At 40.2% G+C, this 21,287-nt stretch overlaps 3 protein-coding genes across 4 annotated transcripts in view; 1 reads left to right on the plus strand and 2 right to left on the minus strand.

Annotated features, from left to right (window-relative positions):
- Positions 1–1,776, minus strand: part of LOC123369799 (intraflagellar transport associated protein) — a 55,857-nt gene extending 54,081 nt beyond the window's left edge. Inside the window, exon 1 of the mRNA XM_045015765.1 lies at positions 1,732–1,776. The gene's annotated coding sequence lies outside the window, so the exon portion shown is untranslated. The remainder of the gene's footprint in view (positions 1–1,731) is intronic.
- A 209-nt stretch (positions 1,777–1,985) lies between these two features.
- On the plus strand, positions 1,986–5,698 carry RAG2 (recombination activating 2). Of its 2 annotated transcripts, none has more exons than XM_045017107.1 (2): positions 1,986–2,028; positions 3,268–5,698. In XM_045017107.1, exon 2 carries the CDS (start codon positions 3,282–3,284, stop codon positions 4,881–4,883), a length of 1,602 nt encoding a protein of 533 aa, XP_044873042.1. In that variant the 5' UTR covers positions 1,986–2,028; positions 3,268–3,281; the 3' UTR covers positions 4,884–5,698. The 2 variants fall into 2 exon arrangements, with proteins under 2 accessions (XP_044873042.1, XP_044873041.1); XM_045017106.1 differs by having other exon boundaries at positions 2,008–2,226.
- Positions 5,699–14,513: 8,815 nt separating this feature from the next.
- Positions 14,514–17,657, minus strand: RAG1 (recombination activating 1). Its single transcript, XM_045013568.1, has one exon. It carries the CDS (start codon positions 17,655–17,657, stop codon positions 14,514–14,516), a length of 3,144 nt encoding a protein of 1,047 aa, XP_044869503.1.
- Between the last annotated feature and the right edge of the window lie 3,630 nt (positions 17,658–21,287).

The raw sequence follows: 21,287 nt of genomic DNA on the forward strand, positions 1-21,287 counted from the left end.
CTAACATTCTAATAAAAGCTATTCAAATAGCAAATAAAGTGCTTTGTTAATCTGTTTGTGACCAGAAGCTTAGTTGGTTCACTAGATTCATGGGGTCATATCATTCATTACTTGCAATTTACTATCCAGACACCTACCAGGTATTTGTGAAAACAGCTGTGGGTACTAAACATTTTATGAATTTTAGCCAAATGATTATATATTTGAAAATTCATATTAAATAGCGATGTTTGTTATTCATTATCCTCCTGTTTAAATTGCTTCAGTCATCCAATTGGAGAGCAGAAACATTATCATGTGACTTAGATGATCAATCAAACAGCATTTATAGTCAAAGAGGACACAGTTAAGGGGAAAAAACAGTTATCTGAAAACTATATATCCCAAGCTTTTCAATGGCTACTTCTGAAAAAACAAAGACATTTGTGCTGGACATGTTGGTAACACAGGCTCTCCCCTAGGTTCTAACACAATCCCCACAATACGATTTTAAAGGTGCAGATCTGTATCCAGTGGGCACGACGGGATACAGATCCTCTAGGACTTCATAACACCCACATGGTGACATTAAATCTGACATGAATTTGGCCCATACATTTAAATAATTTTTACAGTATTTTTATAGTGAATTCTCAAATTTCTCAATGTTCAACTGGATTTTCACTGAGAAATATTACAGTACATCAGGTCTTGTGTGTGTATGGAGAAGAGAGTCATTTTTGGACCGCCTGGTCTTAAATGTTTCCTCACTCGCAGACTCCATATTATTGAACAGGGTTTGTGGATTACAATTCACAGCCCAACCATTGTATTTATTCTGCCACAAGTATCTTTCTGATACTTGTGGCAGATGGGACAGTATCATGTTTATGCCAAGCTCAGTCCATATTCTAAACAACATGACTAGGGGGGAGAAGGAAAAACATATACAACTGGATTTTCCCACCAGCATATTGGTCTTTAAGTTTTTGTAACCCAGACCAGGGGGTTCTTAACCTTTTTCTTTGAGCCCCCTCCCCCAACATGCTATAAAAACTCCATGGTCACAACTATTTTTCTGCATATAAAAACCAGTGCAGGGATGAGGCTGGACTTTGGCTTTCTGCCCTGGGCCCTAGTAAGTCTAACACTGGCCCTGGTTGGCAGACCCCCTGAAACCTGCTTGTGTGCCCCTGGTTGAGAACTGCCCCAGGAGGGGCAGACCCTGATTGAGAACTGCTGACCCAGCCTACATGGAGGTTCCTTGTGCTCTGCCCCCTTCCCTCACAGCCCGTACACTGTGCAAAATAGGGCAAGGAAAATAAACCAGTCTCTGTGGCATCCAGAGTGTACTAGGAGCGTCAAGGAGAGAAATGGAGGGGAGATACCCGCTCCGCCTGGCCAGGAGTGCAGCCTGCAGTGCGATAGCTTCACGTACACTACCCTGGGGAAACTAAGGCACAAAGGCAGCGAAGTGACTTGCCCCCAGTCACAGAACAGGTCAGCGGCAGAGCCAGACGCAGAGCCCAGGGCAGACAGGACCTCCCTGCCTCCGGGACGCTGCACGCTGCGATCTGAAGCTGGGAGGCGGCCCGGCGGCCACCCCTGCCCCTGACATGATGTTGACAAACACATGGAGGGAGCCTCCCCCATTTACCCACCCCCAGGCCCTGGCGCGTCTCCCGCGCCCAGATCGGTCTGCAGCCTCCCCCCTCTCCCATCTCCCGGCTTTCACCAGACCTGTGCTCGCACCTAACGAGCCTGCAGCTTCACCCTCCACCCCAGCGCTGACAACTCCCCTACCTGAAACCCACTCGGCGGAGATCACGGCAAATCGGCAACGTGCTCGGGCTCAGGCAGCTGCTGGGAAATGTAGTGCCCTCGGCTGGGCAGTTCCCTATTGGGAGACTGACGCTAACGAGAGAGAAAACTCCAGTTCCCAGAAGGGGCCTGATTCCAAGTGTCCCTTTTAAAGCAATCCCGGCTGGCAGGCAGTGTAGGTGCAGAATGGTTCTGATATAGGTTTATAGGGGATGGGGATGTGAACAGGTAGGGGAAAGCGTCCCTCTTTATTAACATTTAAAATACCAGTAGTAATTAAATACAGCAAAACCTGACCTCAGCAACCAACCAAGCAACAGGCTGAGATTAGTTACTTAGTATAGATGGTGGCCATTTAAAGATCAAACTAAGCCCAGGGAAGGCCTGGTTCTCCTACCTTTACCCACAAAAGTGGTATTTGCTCAAGTGAGTAGTGTCAAGCAATGGAGTAAATGTTACTTAACATATGCAAAAGTTATGGAGTCCAATCCAGAGTTACTATCCAAACACCAAATTCAACCTATGAATACATTTTAAGGAAATATTTTATTTATGCTCAGCCTTGTTAAATTATAGAACAACTTGAACCTACATTTAGGAGAAGCTGATGTAGTGAACCATGATATGGTAGGTAGCACAAGGTACAAAAAAACCAGGAGACCTGGGATGATCCTGAGCCCATAAAACTGGACAGTTGGCTGTGTGTACTGAGCACCCTTTTAGATTTCCCAGGGCTGCCATATTAAAGAAAGGATGATCCTGGGAAAACCTGGACAGGTGGCAACCCTTGTTAGAGTCCATGCTAATAAATTCATAACAAATTTATTTTGCAGGAGATTCAGGTGGAGAGGGGAGATTTCTGTAGATTGTGATTTACTCAGCTAATTTGTTTTTTAAAATGCACCAAATAATTTCTGTGACTAATTCTTGGTCTATAGCTCACCTATAAGTAGTGTTGATATTCAAAATGCAAACTTTTAATTGTCACATGGTATGTTTCTGTTCTCTGACTGGGCACGACTCTGAGAATCAGATTTCTGGTTCAGATAGTCATGATTAGTAATTCAGAATTTGCCTTTCTTGAACATTCTGCATTATTCACCCTTTCAGTGAACATTCTCCCCCCATTCCCTCCGTTATACTTGTTACCTAGTAAGTTCACAGAAAAAGGGTCACAAATGCAGTCAAATATTCAAAGGGGTATTTTTTTTACAATATTCACCCAGTTCTGGCATAATTCCTTATTTAGACCTTAATAGCTCTTATATTGTGCTTTTCATTTGTAGATCTCAAAGCATTTTACAAGGCTGAGTAAATATCATTATTCCATTTTATAGGTGAGGAAACTGAGGTACAGAATTGACATGGCTTGTCCAAGGTCACACAGTCAGTCAGTTGCCTAGCTGATCACCTTGACATTGTTTAAAGCGTGCCTGATATGGCTTTCTGTATCTTTTTTTTTTTCAGATACTGACAGTACCATGACACAATCACCGGACATAATGTCCCTGCAGATGATATCAGCTATTAATAATTCATCCTTGATTCAGCCAGGCTTTTCTCTGCTGAATTTTGATGGGCAGGTTTTCTTTTTTGGACAGAAAGGCTGGCCAAAAAGATCTTGCCCCACTGGAGTTTTTCTCCTTGACTTAAAAAAAAATGAGCTCAAATTGAAGCCTGCATTTTTCTCTAAGGATTCCTGCTATCTTCCCCCTCTCCGTTACCCTGCTGTCTGCGCTCTCAGGGGCAGAACAGAGTCTGAGAAATGCCAGTATGTCATCCATGGTGGGAAAACACCAAACAATGAACTATCTGATAAGATTTATGTTATGGCTATAGTATGCAAGTCTAGCAAAAAAATCACCTTTAAATGCACTGAGAAAGAGTTAGTTGGGGATGTTCCTGAAGCCAGATATGGCCATACCATTAATGTAGTTCATAGCCGAGGTAAAAGCATGAGTGTTATATTTGGGGGAAGGTCATATATCCCTCTTGGACAAAGAACCACAGAAAAATGGAATAGTGTAGTAGACTGTATGCCCCATGTGTTTTTGGTTGATTTTGAGTTTGGGTGCTGTACCTCATACATCCTTCCAGAGCTTCAGGATGGAGTTTCTTTCCATGTCTCCATTGCCAGAAATGATACCATCTACATCCTAGGGGGTCATTCCCTTGAAAATAACATCAGACCCCCCAACCTATACAGACTAAAAATTGACCTGCCACTAGGCAGCCCAGCTGTGAGCTGCACCATCTTGCCTGGGGGGATCTCTGTCTCCAGTGCTCTTGTGACTCAGACTGGTGATAAAGAGTTTGTCATGGTTGGAGGCTACCAGTGTGACAACCAGAAGAGGATGTTTTGTAATACAATCACTTTAGAAGATAACAACATAGAGATTGGGGAAAGGGAGACCCCAGATTGGACACCAGATATTAAACACTGCAAGATATGGTTTGGTAGTGATATGGGTAATGGGGCCATATTGCTTGGTATACCAGGGGACAACAGGCAACTAATTTCAGATGCAAACTACTTTTACATTTTGAGATGTGGAGGAACAAGAGAGGATGAGGAGGAGGTGGCACAAACTTGCAGTCAGACATCTACAGAAGACCCAGGGGACTCCACACCATTTGAAGATTCAGAGGAGTTCTGTTTTAGTGCTGAAGCCAATAGTTTTGACGATGATGATATTGACACCTATAATGAAGATGATGAAGAAGATGAATCAGAAACAGGCTACTGGATCACCTGCTCTGCCAACTGTGACATTGGCATCAACACTTGGGTCCCTTTCTATTCGACTGAACTGAACAAGCCAGCTATGATCTACTGTTCCAATGGAAATGGCCACTGGGTCCATGCTCAGTGTATGGACCTGTCTGAGCGCATGCTCATACATCTTTCAGAGGCAAATGTCAAGTACTTCTGCAATGAGCATGTTGATCTTGCTAGAGGGCTGCAAACACCGAAGAAGGTTCTGCCTGTGAAAAAACAACCTATGAAACCACTGCGCAGAAAAATATCCATGAAGATAGCAACTCCAGTGAAAAAATCTTTTCTTCGGAGGTTATTTGAGTAGATTTGAGCTAATGATTAAGGTTCTGCTAGGATTAAATGAAGAAATCACAAACCAAGGATAGTTAATGATGGTTGCAACTGAATTTAATATTAGAGCTCCTAGTGGTGTTTTATTTTATTAATTTTAATTATTAGATTATTTCAGTTTAATGTAGCTCACAAATCAATGTTTATTATGTGTATTGTAGTAGCTGTCAGTGGTCCCAATCAAGATTAGTGCCCCATTGTGCTGGGCACTATACAAACACATAGGATCATATTTAGATAGCATTCCTCAAATAGAATAGTACAATTACTTCATAAATATCCCCCATTGACTTTACAGAAACTATTTGAAGAGTAAAGCACTACCCTGTGTGAATAATGATGTAGACTCTGGTCCATAGGAAGCACAGTGTTACCCATTCTGCTTTTGCAAATCAATCTATTCAATCAGTAGAACTAGAAGTATCAGATCTAATTCATGATTGTATTGCTCAAGTTTTTCGCTGGTCTAATGAATTAAAATCAGATGACTTAAGCTGATGTTAAATTGGAGGAAAGCCATGTTAGTTCAGGCCCATTGTATCAAAAATATGAAGACAGTTTTCAAAAGGGATCTCTAATTTGGGAAGCCTCTATTTTGGGGTGACTAATTTAGGACCTAATTTTGATTTTGAGAGGTACTGGGCAGCCACAGATCAGCACCAGCTGGAGTTGTGGAAGCTCAGCTCATCAAAAAATCAGGCCACTTATTTAGGTGCCGAAATACTTGTTTTGTTTTCATTTTTCAAGGTGAGTCTCATGGACAGGCCTCCCCATGTAAGAAAGATCACTTTGTTCAGCCTGCCATTTGTGTTTGTATTTTAAAAAGTATAATGAACTAATAAAGTTTATAATAAAAATGGCCTTTACGTTTGTTTCCACCTATTATGTGGGTAGCTAAGTACTGTGAATCTCAGGTTGGAAATAGCTCTGTCTTCATTTGCAAACAATGACTATAATTGGTATAGTATATATGTCTGAGATGCCTATGTGAAGTCTGATAAAGAGCCTGATTCTGCAGCTGCTCCGTGCCCAGAATTCCCATTGACTTCAAAAGGAGTTCCTCACATTGAACAGGACTTATATCATTTCCCTTGGGTCCACTGCTACCCTGCTATTTCTTTACCCGCCCCCCACCCCACCCCAGGGTGACTCTGCAGTCTGTGAAAGTATTGAAATGTAGACTGTAGCTCATAGTGGTTCATTTTGCCATTGGGCCATTGTGAGGGGTGGAAACTAATACCGTTGTGTGCTCAAAGCAGAATGGGCAGATTGGATTGCAAAAGTCACTGTCAAGGTTGACGGGCCGAATATTTTATTAACTTTTTGTGGTGTCTTGGATTACCTGTTTGTAAAGTCCCTGTAAGTCTTTAATTTATTTTATTTTATTTTTGTTAGAATTACTGTTCCAATTCACTTTAAAAAAAATATCAATATAATCAGATCAACACTTGTGAGCCTATGATACTAAAGCAGTGTGTTCATAGTCCAACTCGTGTGTCTGGCCCTTGGATAAAAAAGAAAAACAACATGAGCAGACCAGTACTCTTGAGTAACCTGTGCAGCTCTGGCCACGTGCAACCCTTACAAACCAGTATATGTAGTCAAACATTCCTGAGCAACCCTATAGTCACCAAGGAATGCTCGCAGCACCACACTCATGTCCAATCCTACAATAACATTCAGTATGCACATAAGCAATAGAGGAAAACAAAGATCTACAATAAACAAATGTCAGTTTCCAGCTTCTAAGTGTGTTGGGGGCTGCAGTGCAGAAAGGGTCGTAACTCAGAAGTGAGTCAACCTGATTCTCCTCTCACACTAAATTTACACTAGTGTAAGTCCATTGGCTTCAATGATGTTACTCCTTTTTCATGCCATCATAAATGAGAGCAGAATCAAGCTCAATATATTCTTCCAAATAACATGAAAAATATCCCTTAAAATTGGTAGAAATTTGGCTGCCAAAATCCATATTCTGTGGGGCAGATTCTACTCTGCTAAGGCCACACTGTTCTAGAGCCATAAAGGGCCAGAAACAATCTCCAGGGACTAACTCTAGCACAGGGGTGGCATAGGTGACTTTTGCCACACTGCCACCATCACATCCTGCAGCATGAGATCACATCAGAGGAATGATTAATGGTAGGAGGTGTCATGTCCAAAGTTCTCTGTGCTCAGGCTATTCTGAACTACATATCAGCCCATTGACAGACCTGAAGAGGCTTCAATATGTTAGAATAGCCCCTGGGGTTGCTGAAATTTACACTGGGGTCTACATCAGCTTCCAGACCACTATATAATATAGAAGACTAGAATCTACCAGGCACAAAAAATGGCTTACAGCCACCTTTTGTCTAGTCACTGCCCTGTGCCCCTCCACTCCTGGGATGTGCCTTCTGAGAAAAATAGCACAGAAGCTGGCCTTATCTCGTGTCCAGCCAGGGGCCCAGTCCATTGTACTAATACAGTGTATATTTGTGTTGCCTTTTATTTCAAATAGAGAAGAAAATTGCTAAGTGAAACCATGAGTCCAGCTTTGATGCGAGAGGCCGCTTAACAGGTATCATATCACAAATCAGAAAATACAATTACTGCAGGAAAAGGAAGTCATAAGCAGTATAAAATATAATATCCCAGATGGACTGAAATAAGAGATCAGTGGTCATTAGTCATTATTGTGAAGATGCTTAACATAGCATTCAAGATTAGAGAATATACTGTATATACTTGTTCATAAGCCAAATATTTTTGGTAAAAAAAGTGATGCATCAAAGAGTGGGGGTCAGCTTATAAATGGGTCTACACCAAAATTTGATGATTTTAAACTCTATGGAATCATTGAATTGAATATCTAATACATTGTTGTTTTGTTTACCTGGAGCATCTGCAGGCATGGAGCCCCTCAGCTCCCGTTGGGGCTCCATGCCTGCAGATGCTCCAAGTAAACAAAATGTCCTGACCCGCCAGTGGCTTACCCTGATGGACTGGGAGCCAACATTTTCCAACCCCTGAAATATAAGTTTGGCTTATGAAAGGGTCATACAGTTTTTGCTATTTTTACCTATCCATTTTGGGGGGTCGGCTTATAAACGAACAGGCTAATGAACAAGTATATACGGTAGTTGATTTTGTGGTGTCTCCAATGCCACTGGAAAGCAGACGTGTGTTGTGAAAAAGTGCTGATTGGTTCCAAAAGATGTATAATCAATAGAAAATATTCCTTCTTCACAGAGGGTTGGTTAAGAAGATAAAATATAGCAGATATTAACGTATAGATAAGTAAACCTCTTTCACATCTGCATCTATCTGACCTCTGTGTTTTGTAACAAGTATGGGCAATATCATGATCTCCAATCTCCTTTTAGGGACATGATTTTGCTATTGGCTTTCAAAAGATTCATTCGTGGATTTTAATGATTATGAAAGGGACCTGGAGTCTGACATGTCTTCTATCTATATAACAGGTACAGCATAAATAGTGGCAATGCAGGCTTCCAAGGCACATCTCTCTGCCATAAATCTTCTGTAAAGAATCCATGTGTTACAGACAAAACAATCAGGTATAGTTTTAAAAAAATGACTAGAGATTATGGGTACCTCCACTATTGGGTATCTAAGTTGAGACATTTAAGAAAGATGTGGACAAATTGGAGAGGGGCCAGAGGGGAGCAACAAAAATGATAAAGGGGTTAGAAAACTTGATCTATGGGGAAAGATTAAAAACACTGGGCATGTTTAGTCTTGAGAAAAGAAGACTGAGGGGGGACCTGATAACAATCTTCAAATATGTTAAGGGCTGTTATAAAGAAGATGATGATCAATTGTTCCCTCTGTACACTGAAGGTAGGACAAGAAGTAATGGGCTTAATCTGCAGCAATGGAGATTTAGGTTAGATTTTAGGAAAAACTTTCCAACTATAATGATATTTAAACTCCGGAATAGGCTTCTAAGGGAGGTTGCGGAATCCCTGTCATTGGAGGCTTTTAAGAACAGGTTGGACAAACACCTCTCAAGGATGGTCTAGGTTTACTTGGTCCTGCCTCAGCACGGGGGGACTGGACTAGATTGCCTCTCAAAGTTCCTTCCAGCCCTACATTTCTATGATTCTATCATCTTTTAAAGGGAACTGACTTCTGAGAAATTGCTAAGCACCAGCCCTCTGAAAATCAGGCCCCATTGCCATTAAGGCATCTCAGTTTGGGCCTCAAAAATTGAGACTCCCAAACTCACTAGTCACTTTTTGATAAATATAGGCTCCAATTAGTTTATAAACCTCCATCTTTGACACACACATATATCTGTTGGGCGGGATGGGGAAGCGGACACACAGAACTCTATACCACGTGAGCCAATAAACTTCTTTACCTCATAGCAGTAGTAGGTACCTTAGCCTCTTTGTGGTGTACTCATAAACACAAAGCTAGCATGTTATACTGTCACAATGACTACCTTTTGGGATGAAAAGGTAGTTCAAACTCCAAGCATCTTCATTTCTTGGTCCCACTCCTGAGACTGCCAAGGGGGCCAATTACTGCTTTCTGAATGCTGTAGTTTTAAGATGTTGATATTTGTATGATGTAAACAATACTAAGAACAATTTGGCCTGATTTCAATGGTAATAAGCACCAGAGTTGTTGGGAGGTGCTGGTGCTCAAAACCTTTGCAAATCAGGTCAAATTTAATCAGGCCACCAAATATCAAGTGGTGGATTTGAACCAGTGCCCTGGAGATGAAAGGGGCTCTACCTCCTTACAAGTGCTTTTTATCCTCCAGTTCCCCCATGATTCTGATGCTATATGTGGAACGTGAAACCGAGCCAAGGAATTAAGCTAATCCAAAATCTCAGGAGACTCACTGGGCTATGTTTTTTAACATGTTCTCAATTTTCCACCCACCATTTTGTGTCAAATGTCAATTGAAAGTATAACATTGGAGGTGCAAAGTATAGCATTTAGATGTCTAATTACCTGACTGTACAAGAAAAGCAGATAGCGAAAAGACTAAACATTGTCATTTGTGCTCACAAAACTGATAGATGTTTCACATACATTTTTGAGCTATCACTGTGATGGGCACAAAGAGAGAGAGAGAAAGAGAGAGAGAGATTGTATATCTTGGGTGGAGTGGAGGCAATGAAAGGAGACAAGAACTAAGAGGTAGGTGAGTTATTTTTGCAGTTGACTTTAAAGCCAAGGATGGCAAGCTAGAATTTGATGCAGAGGATGTGAGGAAGCCAGTGGAGAAACGGGCCGGACATGGTCAGAGCAAGGTAGATGAATTTAAACCGAGACCAGATGTCATTTCTAAATGAAGCAGTAGGAGATTCCAAGGAAAGTAAAAGAGTTTTTAACTTTGCTATAGTGCACGTAATGTCCTATGGAGTGAGGGGTTGGAGTGGGCTTTTGGGCTTCATGGGGAATCTTCATATGTGTTTGTGTAACGGCTACCACAGCGGGGCCCCAGATCCTGCCTGGGCCCTTTGGCTTTACTATAATGTAAATGTTGACAAATACTCATAATTTGAATGAAAGATACTGAATAAATGCAAAATGATTATCATTAAATTGCACAGCTAAAAAAGTGTCCAAGACATACAAATCCAAAGTCTATTTATAAGAACTTTATTTAAAACCAATTTTAAAAATAAAAAAACTGGGATACAATAAGAAACAATAAAAACCTTAGACAAATGCTGTGTTACAATGCACTGAAAACATCTTATTCAAATTGGAAATTATGGTGTTGTAAATATCTAGGGTCTAGTTCTAAACTCCTTTATTCCAGCATAAATCAGGACTGATTCCATTAAAATCAACGGAGATATCCTTATGAAAAAAAAAATGGTATGAGACCAGAATCAGGACCCTAGCTTGCTACACAACATTTCACAGCACAATAATTGAATATGCCTTTAATAAGTTCTTACAGAAACTTTAAACAAAGAAAGATAGAGTATGATTGTATAAAAATATCAAGAATTCAATACAATTTTCACAACAAGAAAACCATTGCCCACAAAGTAATCATCTGAGGTATTTATACTAATTATTAGAGAAGGAAAAAATGTGATTTTTGAAAGCATAAAATGAATACAAGTGTCTCCACTTATTTAAAGCCACTTCAAAATCAAACAGCTTAATGATAGATCATTTCTCAAATATGGAGGGAAAACACAGTGCACCTTTTAGCAATCAATAATCACTTGCATTCAGATGCATACCTGTGTGTCTGTAGTATTGTTTTTCTAGTCTCTGTGTACAAAAGCTTCACTTGCAGCAGGTGTTTAGCATTTGAATTGTTTGGTTTAATGAGTTCAAAACTTTCAAGCAGAAAGTCTCTTGATTTAAATAATATGACAACAACGGAAAAAAAGAGATGAAACTAAATTCAAGTTTGTTAAAAAAAATAAAAATAACAATTGCCTTTCTGATGAATGCCAGCCAAACTGTACATAGTTGCTAGTACTTGTAATATGTTTTGCTGGCTTAATAGTGTAACTTCCACACTGTTATTTCACAAAAGAATATGTTTAAATTCCATTGCACTCCTAAGTCCCAGTCCATGTACTGTTCAGTGTACTGAACTTCCCCAGAGTATGTGCCCAGTCTTGTAAATCCTTAAGTGCATGAGTAATCCTTACTTAGTCCTGTTGAAGTCAGTGAGTCAAAACTCACTTGCTTTTACATAAGCAGTTTGTTGAAGTCATTTTTTGATTTGAGAATTTCAGTAAAAGTACTGAGATAATTTGCGCAAAAGGAGCAGATTTTGGCCCATTGACTTGGATGGAACTACATGTGTGAGTAAGGACTACTTGTGGGTGAAATTCACTCCTGTCCAGAGGGCTAGCATACACTACTTAAATCCCATTTGAACCCTACTTTAAAGACTAGTCTTAAATGTTGCATTTGCTTTATGCTGACCCTCAGCACAGGGATGAATTTCACCATGAATGAGGGTTGCTAGATTGGGCGCTGTGGTATTGAAACGGATTCAAGTATAAAAAACATGGTATATTACAATCACAGCACATAAACATACAAAAAAACGGATACAACATATTTGCATGATGAAATATTTCCAAACCAAACCAAAAATATTGTTTGAGTTGGTTTCTGAATTTATTAGAAAAGTTTGCTACATTATGTAAAACTGACATTTATACATTATTGAAAATATCTGCTTTAGTCTATAAAGAGTTAAAAAAATTGATCTGGGAAGAAAAAGAATTAAAATGATCAAAATCAGCACTACGCTATAAATGGAAAATTATGCTGCAAAATATATAAAAGGCACCATTTTTGCAGTGCTTCTGAAAAACGATTTGGAAGCATGTAAGTTCCAAAAAACCTTGTATTAAATATTGGCAACCCTGATGTAATGCTTAAAGTTTGTTTAAGGAAATGATATGAAGTGTGAAATCTAAATTATAAAATTATTTTATGAGAAGTAGATATTGCATCCAACAAAATCAAAATAATCAGTCAGAATAACACTAAAATATATTTAGGAATTACTAGCACTTAATTCTCCCTATAAATTGTCTATAAATGGTAAATACCAAATTCTAAAAGATACAGTATATAATCAAAACTAAAAACTACTACAAAAGATAAAAACAATTAGCTCTTTACAGTTTAATTGCCTATGAGCCAAATGCAATATCAAAACAGAAAATAAAAGCAGAATTGAATTGCTTTAAAAAAACACATGTGCAGTAGTTATTTGTGCATTTAATCCTGTGTCATGTATAATTCTCCAAATATCAAAATACCTCAGCTAATCATTGCGTAATGAGCATTCAGTGTGGGATTTTCAAAAGTGCATAAGTGTTTAGGAGCATAACTCCCAGTCATTTAGGTACTTTTGAATTATATTTCCTGAAAAAAATTTTGGATTAATTTTGTAATTTAAATTTGAATCCCAACCAGCAAGGCACTTAAGCACAGGCTTAACTTTAAGCATCTGAGTAGTCATACTGAATTTAATGGGACAATTCACATGCTTAAAATTAAGCATGTGCTTAAGTGCTTTGCCACATCAGGGTCATAAAACTATGCTATTAATTCAATTAGTATGTTCAGGAATAATTTGGTTGCCAAATTTCACAACATTTTTTAATAAATATTTAATGAATATATTAAAATCATTTTACCCATGGTCACTATTAAAGACTGGATGTTTATCACCTGTAAGAGTCAAGTTTGCTGTGCTAAATTATGTATTTCTATTATGTATATAAGGCATCTATCAATATCACTGTACAGGAAAATTGCCACCATTTTAATGATGCCCCTAGTACAATGTAAACTGTTCTTATGAGCTTTCTAAATATTGAAGTAATAATGCTTAGCATTTAAATAGCTATTTCATTTTCAAAGCAGTTCACCATTATTGACTAAATAATTCTCACAACATACCTGTGAGATAGGTAAAAACTATTTCCATTTTATAGGCATGGAAACTGAGGCAGAGAAATTAAATGACATGCCCCAGACAGCAGTGTCAACATTAGAGCCAGGACTGGAACACAATAAAAGGTTCCCTTAGTCTGTGAAATATACCCTATAGAAGAGCATAATAGCAATATACAGAACTGAGGAATCTCTATAGGCCAGATCCTTGGCTGCTGTATATGTGTTGCTTCATTAAGGTCAATAGGGGAAATTCTGCATCTGGAAGTCAATATGAATTGTGACATTGTCTTCACTGGATTTCACCCAACGGAGCTAAGATGATATACACCATTTGGGATCTAATTTTGGAAGTACAGATTGCCTATTGAACAAAATTCCTTGTAGGTGCCAGCTGTTAGCAAGGTTTGTAGCAAAGCTTGAAAGTATACAATGTACAAAGACAAAAAAATTCATTTTAAGGTCTGATTTCAAAGCCTATGCACAAGCTTGCATTATAGAACAATTTGACTAGGTTATAGTTATTATTTTAAAATGCTGACTAATTTTTCTCTGTGCTTGTACAGTACCTAGCACAATGAGCCCCAAACCTGATTGGTCTCTAGGCACTACCACAATATAAATGTTAAATAAAATAATAATATTTTAAACTGTTGGTGAGGTCAGCCTTTGAATCAATGTGTTATACAATGTGTTATACAAAAAATACTGACTCTGTACTTCAGAATGGTTGTCTAAATGTCTCCATGTTTTAAGAAATGAGAGACCATCAATTTAAAAAAAGAAAAACTATTCTTAAATAGTAAATAAAATGCAATGATGCAAACAGAAAAAAAACCCATCCTCACTTTCTTTGCAACTGTCATAAATCTTCTGAATCCTCTTCATTTCACACACATCACATAGTCTAAAAACTTAGGGTCACTTTGGCTATTTATTAAACAATAATCTGAGACCAAAGTAAATTGACCACCTTTCTTTCCACTTTTACCTCACAAAATGGCTGGAAAATGACACCAACCAGTTACTCTGTATTACCATTTGCTGGAAACTACCATCCAGATGTTTACCAAACTCCTCTGAGCAGGGACAGATTCCCTTTAACACTCAGTGTAAAAGTGATATTTGCAGGCCTTACTGCACCCCGTCTAGGAAGACTTAATTGCAAACCCAATTCAAATGATCATTATGTTTAGAATTCCATAGAATCAGTTATTTCTAAAGTGCCTTCCAATGCCAGAGAGTCTTCTAAACTCTGCCCTGGATTGATTGTGAAGCCCTGGCTTTTCAATGTATTATGGGCATTCATGAACTTCTGCAGGTACTTAGAGGTATATAGCCAGTGGTGCTTCAAGACATCCTCCATTTCATAGCATTTTGACTGCCTGGCATTCATTTTTCGGAAACGCCTAAATAATTTGTTCCCAGACTCATTCCCTTCACTTGCCCAGGCGCCAATGGAGCCATCTCTTTCAATGATTTCAGGAACATGAGCAAGAGTTTTGTGAAAGTAATTCGTAATCTTGCCCTCATATCTGTACTTGAACTTTGTGGACAGGAGCTCAGCAAAACGTTGTGAGTTGAAGCTATACTGACACAGCAATTCTGGGCACTCTTTGGCTGGGCATGAAGACCTCCACACTGGTTTCATCTTAAGGTAAAGGTCCATCAGTTCTCTTAGGGCTTCATGCCTTTCCTCACACTTTATTAATTCACATACTGCTTCCACTGTCTCTTTGGTCATAAGCTTTCTAGCAAAGTTTCCATTCATCCTCATTATGGGCTTCAGGTTCATCTTCTTCCTAAGATGCTTGTCAAGAGTCGACTGCCACCTTTTCCTCTCTTCTTTAGATATGTCAGGTTTCTTGTACACCTCACCTATCTCAAACTGGAATATCTTGTAGAACTCAGCCGCATTGCCAATGTCACAATGCAGAGCATCTATGGAAGGAACAGTCTCAATGAAAGGTTTGGCAGAAACACCCTTCACTCTGTCACGTAACTCATCAACAGATTCATTATATGGGTTGGACCTCCATACCTCATAGCGCTCCAGGTTTTCAGCATGACTTCTTGTTATGGAGTGGAGGACCAAGTTCTGAGATGCTTCCAGGCGAGTTGCATCACAAAGAGTGCAGATGTAAGTAGAGCCTGAGGCTTCAAGGCCTTCCACTTCACGGACAAGTTTCTCATCATAACCTGTACCCCTAAAGATGAATTTGAATGTTCTGAGGATGCCTCCCATTTCAAGAAGCAAAACGCTGCTTTTCATGGTCTCTCTTTCTGCTATGAGAGGGCTCAGGATGGCTGTCAGAGTCTCATGGTCTGATTCATCGGCCAGCATAAGGCACAAGGGCTTGCAACACAGCTCTGAATTGGGCTTGACTTCTTCAAAGATCCTTATATTTTCATTACCATGAGATATACTGATGTTCATGAGGGTGAAAGAAAATCGAACTGCCTTCTCAGGGACAGGTGGTCCACTTCCATGCTTCTCACTGACATCTCCCATCCCATCACAAGACTCCTTCACCACCACAGTGAAGGGACCATTCAAATAGTCATCCAGGTCTTGTGCTTTCATGCCTTCCAAAATGTCTTCCTCCAGGTCCATTAAGGCAGAAACCAAGGCTGCATCATATCGAAACCTCTTGGCAATTGTGTCTACTGGGTAGTCATCAACTGAGTGTGGCAGCCCTGACAGCCCATCTATAATTCCCACTTCTGTATTAGTGGACACATTTTTCAAAGGGGGTTTCCACTCAAATGGATGATAACCTGGCAAGAGTGCCTTCTCAGCAGTGCGGAGAGCATGCAATGGCTGGAAGATCTGCCTCCCACTTATAGCTTTTACAGTTCTGTACATTTTATGGTACTGGCTACAGCTGAGAAAGGTGTTGACTCGGATTGCCAGGCAAACAGCTGGGTGAAGCCCTGATCCCTTCCCTTGCATTATAGCTTCCAACTCATCTGCTTGTCTGTGTTCATTTCTTGCTCTCAGAGCCAGCAGGAACAAAGTTAGGCACACAGCCTTTATATCACCTCCTTCTTCTTTCTCAGCAAAAGCTTTGACTTGAAGCTTGAGTTCTCTCAGACGATGCTTTTGCGCTCTCCTGGTCAATGAGAGTAAGTGTTGCCTCGGTCGGCCGCCTTTATTTACGTGCGTGTAAATCTCTTTCCTTTTCACCTCTTTGTGGCTGGACAGATGATGGCAGTATTTGCCCAGCAAAACCTCCTCATCACATTCTTTCACTGGGCATCGCACAGCCAGGGAATTGAGGATGTTCAGGAAGGATTTCACTGGACTCACCAGGTCAGTAGGGAAGCAAGGGTATCGGCAGGAGGGACAATAGCTGCCCATAACTTTGAGGCACTTAAGGATGCAGGTTCTGCAGAATAAGTGGCTACATGTCGTTTCCACTGGGTCTGCCAGAATATGCTCACAGACCTGGCAAGAGATGGACTTAACGAAATCTGCAGGGTAGTCAACTGCAAGAAGTTTGGTGCTAAGATGTATCTTCTTGCAGTTGGCAATCTTTTTCATAAGATTTTTGTTGTTCACCTGTACTTGTTTTTTTACACTTTTAGTTTTTCTGGCACGTTCTGCAATGATCTTGAGCCTTTTGCCCAGCTGTAAATTGGATGGCTGGTTCTTTCTCTTAACCCCATGACGAGCAGTATAACAAACAGTGCAGTTTGGGGAGTGGGACTTCCAATCCATGGTGCTGTTCCTCGGGAAATACACTTCACATGGGGCGTTGCTGAACTTTCTGTGGATGATGCTCCAGCAGTTGTGACAAAACCGAGTGGGGTGGATTGTGTCGATATCTCCTCGCACGTCAATCTTAAAAATCTTGGCAATAAGATCTGGCCAAGATGTTGCTCTTTTCTCTTTCTTTCTCAGAAGTCCCTGAGTTTCACTGTCCACTGGTCCATGCACAGGATGACTTCTCTTGTAGCGATCAGTTTTAAATGAAACTCCACAGATGCGGCAGAGCTGCTGCAGGTTTGCTTGATGAGCTGCATTCTCTTGCATTTTCAGGTTGTCAGCATCTTTTTCGAGAGCCTGCTTATTGTGATTTAAGTCTGTATCTGCCAGAAGTGGCTTTTCTGCCACTGGAACTGCCGCATCCATCTGCACTATAGTGCCTTTGTCCAAAGAGGCCACCTTTTCCGCTTTCTCTTTATTTGCCTCTTGGTTGTCTCCAGAAGGTGCCTTTTCAAATGATCTCACTTTAAAAAGCTTGAACTTCCATTCAGAAAATTTAGTATATGGGTGCTGGATTTCTTCCGGCATGGTGTGCAGGCCCATGCTTGGTGATGTCAGCACGTCCATTCTGGTGGGAACTGGATCACCTGAGGGGAGAAAGAGAGCACTGTAGGTAAGTGAAATACTCCAAAATGAACAATAGTGCAAATGTATGAAGCATGTGGATTTTAAGAGGCATAAGTCTACAGGCATTAATGACTGGTAGATGCTTTGACAATAAGTTTTTCCCAAAGTCTGAAATACTATTGTAGATATAAATTATGTCACGCCAATAAGATATCTGGACAATCACAAACAGTAAAATTCACTCTTGTGCAGAGGGCCAACAAAAGACCTATGCACCACTTCAGATCCATTTAAACCCTCAAATCAGGGTTTAAGTAAGGCTTATGTGCTGCCTAGGCTTTGTGCTGCCACTCTACTCGGGACTCTCGAGTAAATTTCACCCATATTGCAAAATAAGCAAATGTTTCCATGAAAGAAATTCCATGATTGAATTAAACAGACACAGGCTACAGCATAGTACCATCTTAAATTGGGGGTAATAATAGTGTAATGAAATGGCTAGTGTATGTGCCATTGCCCTCTACTGGACAGAATTGGAACAGATCTAGTGTGTGCCATAGGCTCTATACTGCTAACAACTAAAGGAGAGTTTCCTTTAGTTCAAGTGGTAGGAGCCTAGGCTTTTGGATGAAAAAGATTTGATTCTATTGCCACATTTATTTTAAAGATCTGAGTGGCCCTGGTGTGTGACAACTGTTAATCCTTAGAGAGCCACACATTTGGTACTACTAAAGATGCTGGGAGAGATGTTAAAGTACGGATGGGACTGTGTGCAAATGCAATAGATTTTCACCAGTTTTCAAGTACCTCTGGTTACAAGTAAAATCAATTTGGTGACTTCAGTGTAAACTGAGGATATTTACCCACACTGCAAAGTTCCTGTACAACACTACGCAATTGGTAATCTTTGCCCAGGCTGGAGATGGAACCAGGAGAGAAGAGTACTGAGAAGTAAGTACGCTGGCAGGCCTGTGTAAAGGATGCTTGCACGTGAAGAGCAGCTGCACTATGCTTTCTGCACTCCCCTGACCCCAAACACTCCTTTGCCTGTATGTTGCCTATTGAGATTATAAACTCTTTTGGGTAGGGTTCTATTTACTTATATGTCAGTAAAGCACCTTACACATTTTGGGTGTAATAAGAATACACAGTAATACTGATTAATATGCATACTCTGATTTTATCCAGAAGGGGATGGGATTAAACTATTGAGTGTGCATGAAAGGTACTAGATTGAGATCCCTAAAACTGGCAGTCCATCTGTTTATCTACAGGACAGAAGCAGCATAGGTAGGGGCACTGTACACTTCCCCACACAGCCCTACCTATGTGCCTCAGCCCTGATCCTGTGGACAAGTGGCCATAAAAACTGCACTGAGACTACCAACTCACTTCACACACCATAGGACAGTGAACAACTAACAGATAGCAGCATCCAATCCTCCAACCTTAACTGCTCACACCTATATCCATGTTCACACAGGTAGTCCTACTGAAGTCAGTGGAACTACTTCAGTGAGTAAGGACTATGATATCTGATGACTTATGATAACTGCTTATATGAAATTGAGTTAAACTGGAGGCTGAAAAGTGGAAATATACAACTCTCATACATGTTTTTAAGTCATCAACACCACTACCACCACTTCACTTTTTAGGCCCTGATCCTGAAGTGGGATCATTAGTTTGTGGTTCCTTTAAAGGCATTCCATGCTAGCCGATCCCAGTGCAGAATCGTGACCTCATTTAGGGGCCCAGTTCAGAAGGCACTTAACCACATACTGACTTAAATGCAATGGAACAGGTCCTCAGCTGACGTCAATGGAGCCATGACAATTTACTGCCCCAAAGGGACAACTCACATGCTTAAAGACAGGCATGTGCTTGAATACCTTGCTGAGCTGCGACCTTATTTGGAAGAGTTACCTGGTTTGGACAATTGAAAATGTCTGGTCAAATTTTAGATTTTGTAAAAACAATCTTTTATCAAATACACCACTGATGTTGTTGCTGTGGAAAAATGACATTTTATACAAATAAATATTCCTCTGAGGGGCTTGCAATTCAAACATTGCAACTTTGTGCTAGTGGATGAGAGCCTGAAAATGAAATTGGCTAGTAATGAAAATGAAATTGAAAATGAAATTGGTTAATAACAGAAACAAAGTAAAAATGTATTTTAAGAATATATTATTTTAACCTTACAGTATTTGTTTTAAATAAAGGCTGTATCTTCACTTAGCTATAATGCTCTCTAAAACTCTAGACCACCGTATCTATTCTGAGGATGCCTGCGTTCCTTTCAGTGTCTGAAATTTTTATTTGTCTTTCCTGCATTATGTTTCTGAGATTATCTCTTTTAAAAAAATATAACCTTTCAATAGAGCAATATTTCAATACAATCTTCCAAAGTCCAGCTGGAAAGGATTACTGGCTCTGATTAAGTTCCAAATCCAGAGTGACATGTCAACCTGCTCAGCTCTTGCTTTAAGAGTTTAACTTCAAAATCCTTCAAGTGGACCTTGGCAAAAAAATTAAGGGTTTGTTTTCTTTCCAGCTTGTCCTAATTCCATCCCACTGAGAACAAGTTGCTTGCATTGCTATATCCACTGCTATGCCCCGCTGCCTACAATGCTGAATATGAGCGCCTGCACTGCCATCCCCTGCTCTCCCTTTGGGCTATAGCCTGCTGTCCTGCTTGTTTCTACCCCGTTTTCTATAAAACTGTAACCTACTATCTGGTGCAGATGTATGGCGGCTGTACCCGTTGTCTTGCTTGACTGGACCCTGCTGTGGACCCTGCTGACCTCGTTGTCGAAATCTCCTACCAGCAGAGCAGTGTCCTGCTTGCCCCGCAAAAGTCCTGTTTGCCTATTGAGCTATACTCTGCTGCCTGCAGAGGGACTGAATGACTTGTTGTTCTTCATTCACTGTTTTACCCTATTCTCCTACAGTCCTTTGAGCTGCTCTATTGCCTTGCTACAATTCAAATGGGAGGAGAAGAGGTGAGATCAGCAAGACAAAAATAAATATTACAAAATATCTTTTCCTTAGGTGATTGTCAATCCAGAGATAATACCTGCCTGTCTCACATTAGAGTACTTCGCAGTGCACTAAATATAGAGTTACTTGTGTGGTGCCTCCAAAGGTTTTACCTGGGAATACTGAACTACCTCGTTTGATAAGGTCAAATGCAGAAGCTGGGAGTTTTGCCTGAGTAAGGATTTAGGATTTGGCCCATTAACCTGTGAATTATTTGGTATCTGAACTGTGCTATAAAATTATAGTTGTAGACATGCTGATCCCAGGATATGAGAGAGACAAGGTGGGTGAGGTAATAGCTTTTATTGGACCAATTTCTGCTGGTGAGAGAGACAAGCTTTTGGGTGACACTGAGCCCTTATTCAGGAGCTCTGTGTGGCTGGAAAGCTTTGTCTCTCTCTCACCAGCAGAAGTTGGTCCAATAAAAGCTATTACCTCACCCACCTTGTCTGTGTTATAAAAGACCGACATAATCATGTAGTGAATTTGTAACCACATAGTACTTTCCTGTTTAATTATCCTGCTACTGCATAGTATTTATTCATCAGTTAAATGGCCAATATTTATTCTGCAAGTAACATATAAAGC

The sequence above is a fragment of the Mauremys mutica genome, chromosome 4 (genome assembly GCF_020497125.1).
Source record: "Mauremys mutica isolate MM-2020 ecotype Southern chromosome 4, ASM2049712v1, whole genome shotgun sequence".
Taxonomy (NCBI): domain Eukaryota; kingdom Metazoa; phylum Chordata; order Testudines; family Geoemydidae; genus Mauremys; species Mauremys mutica.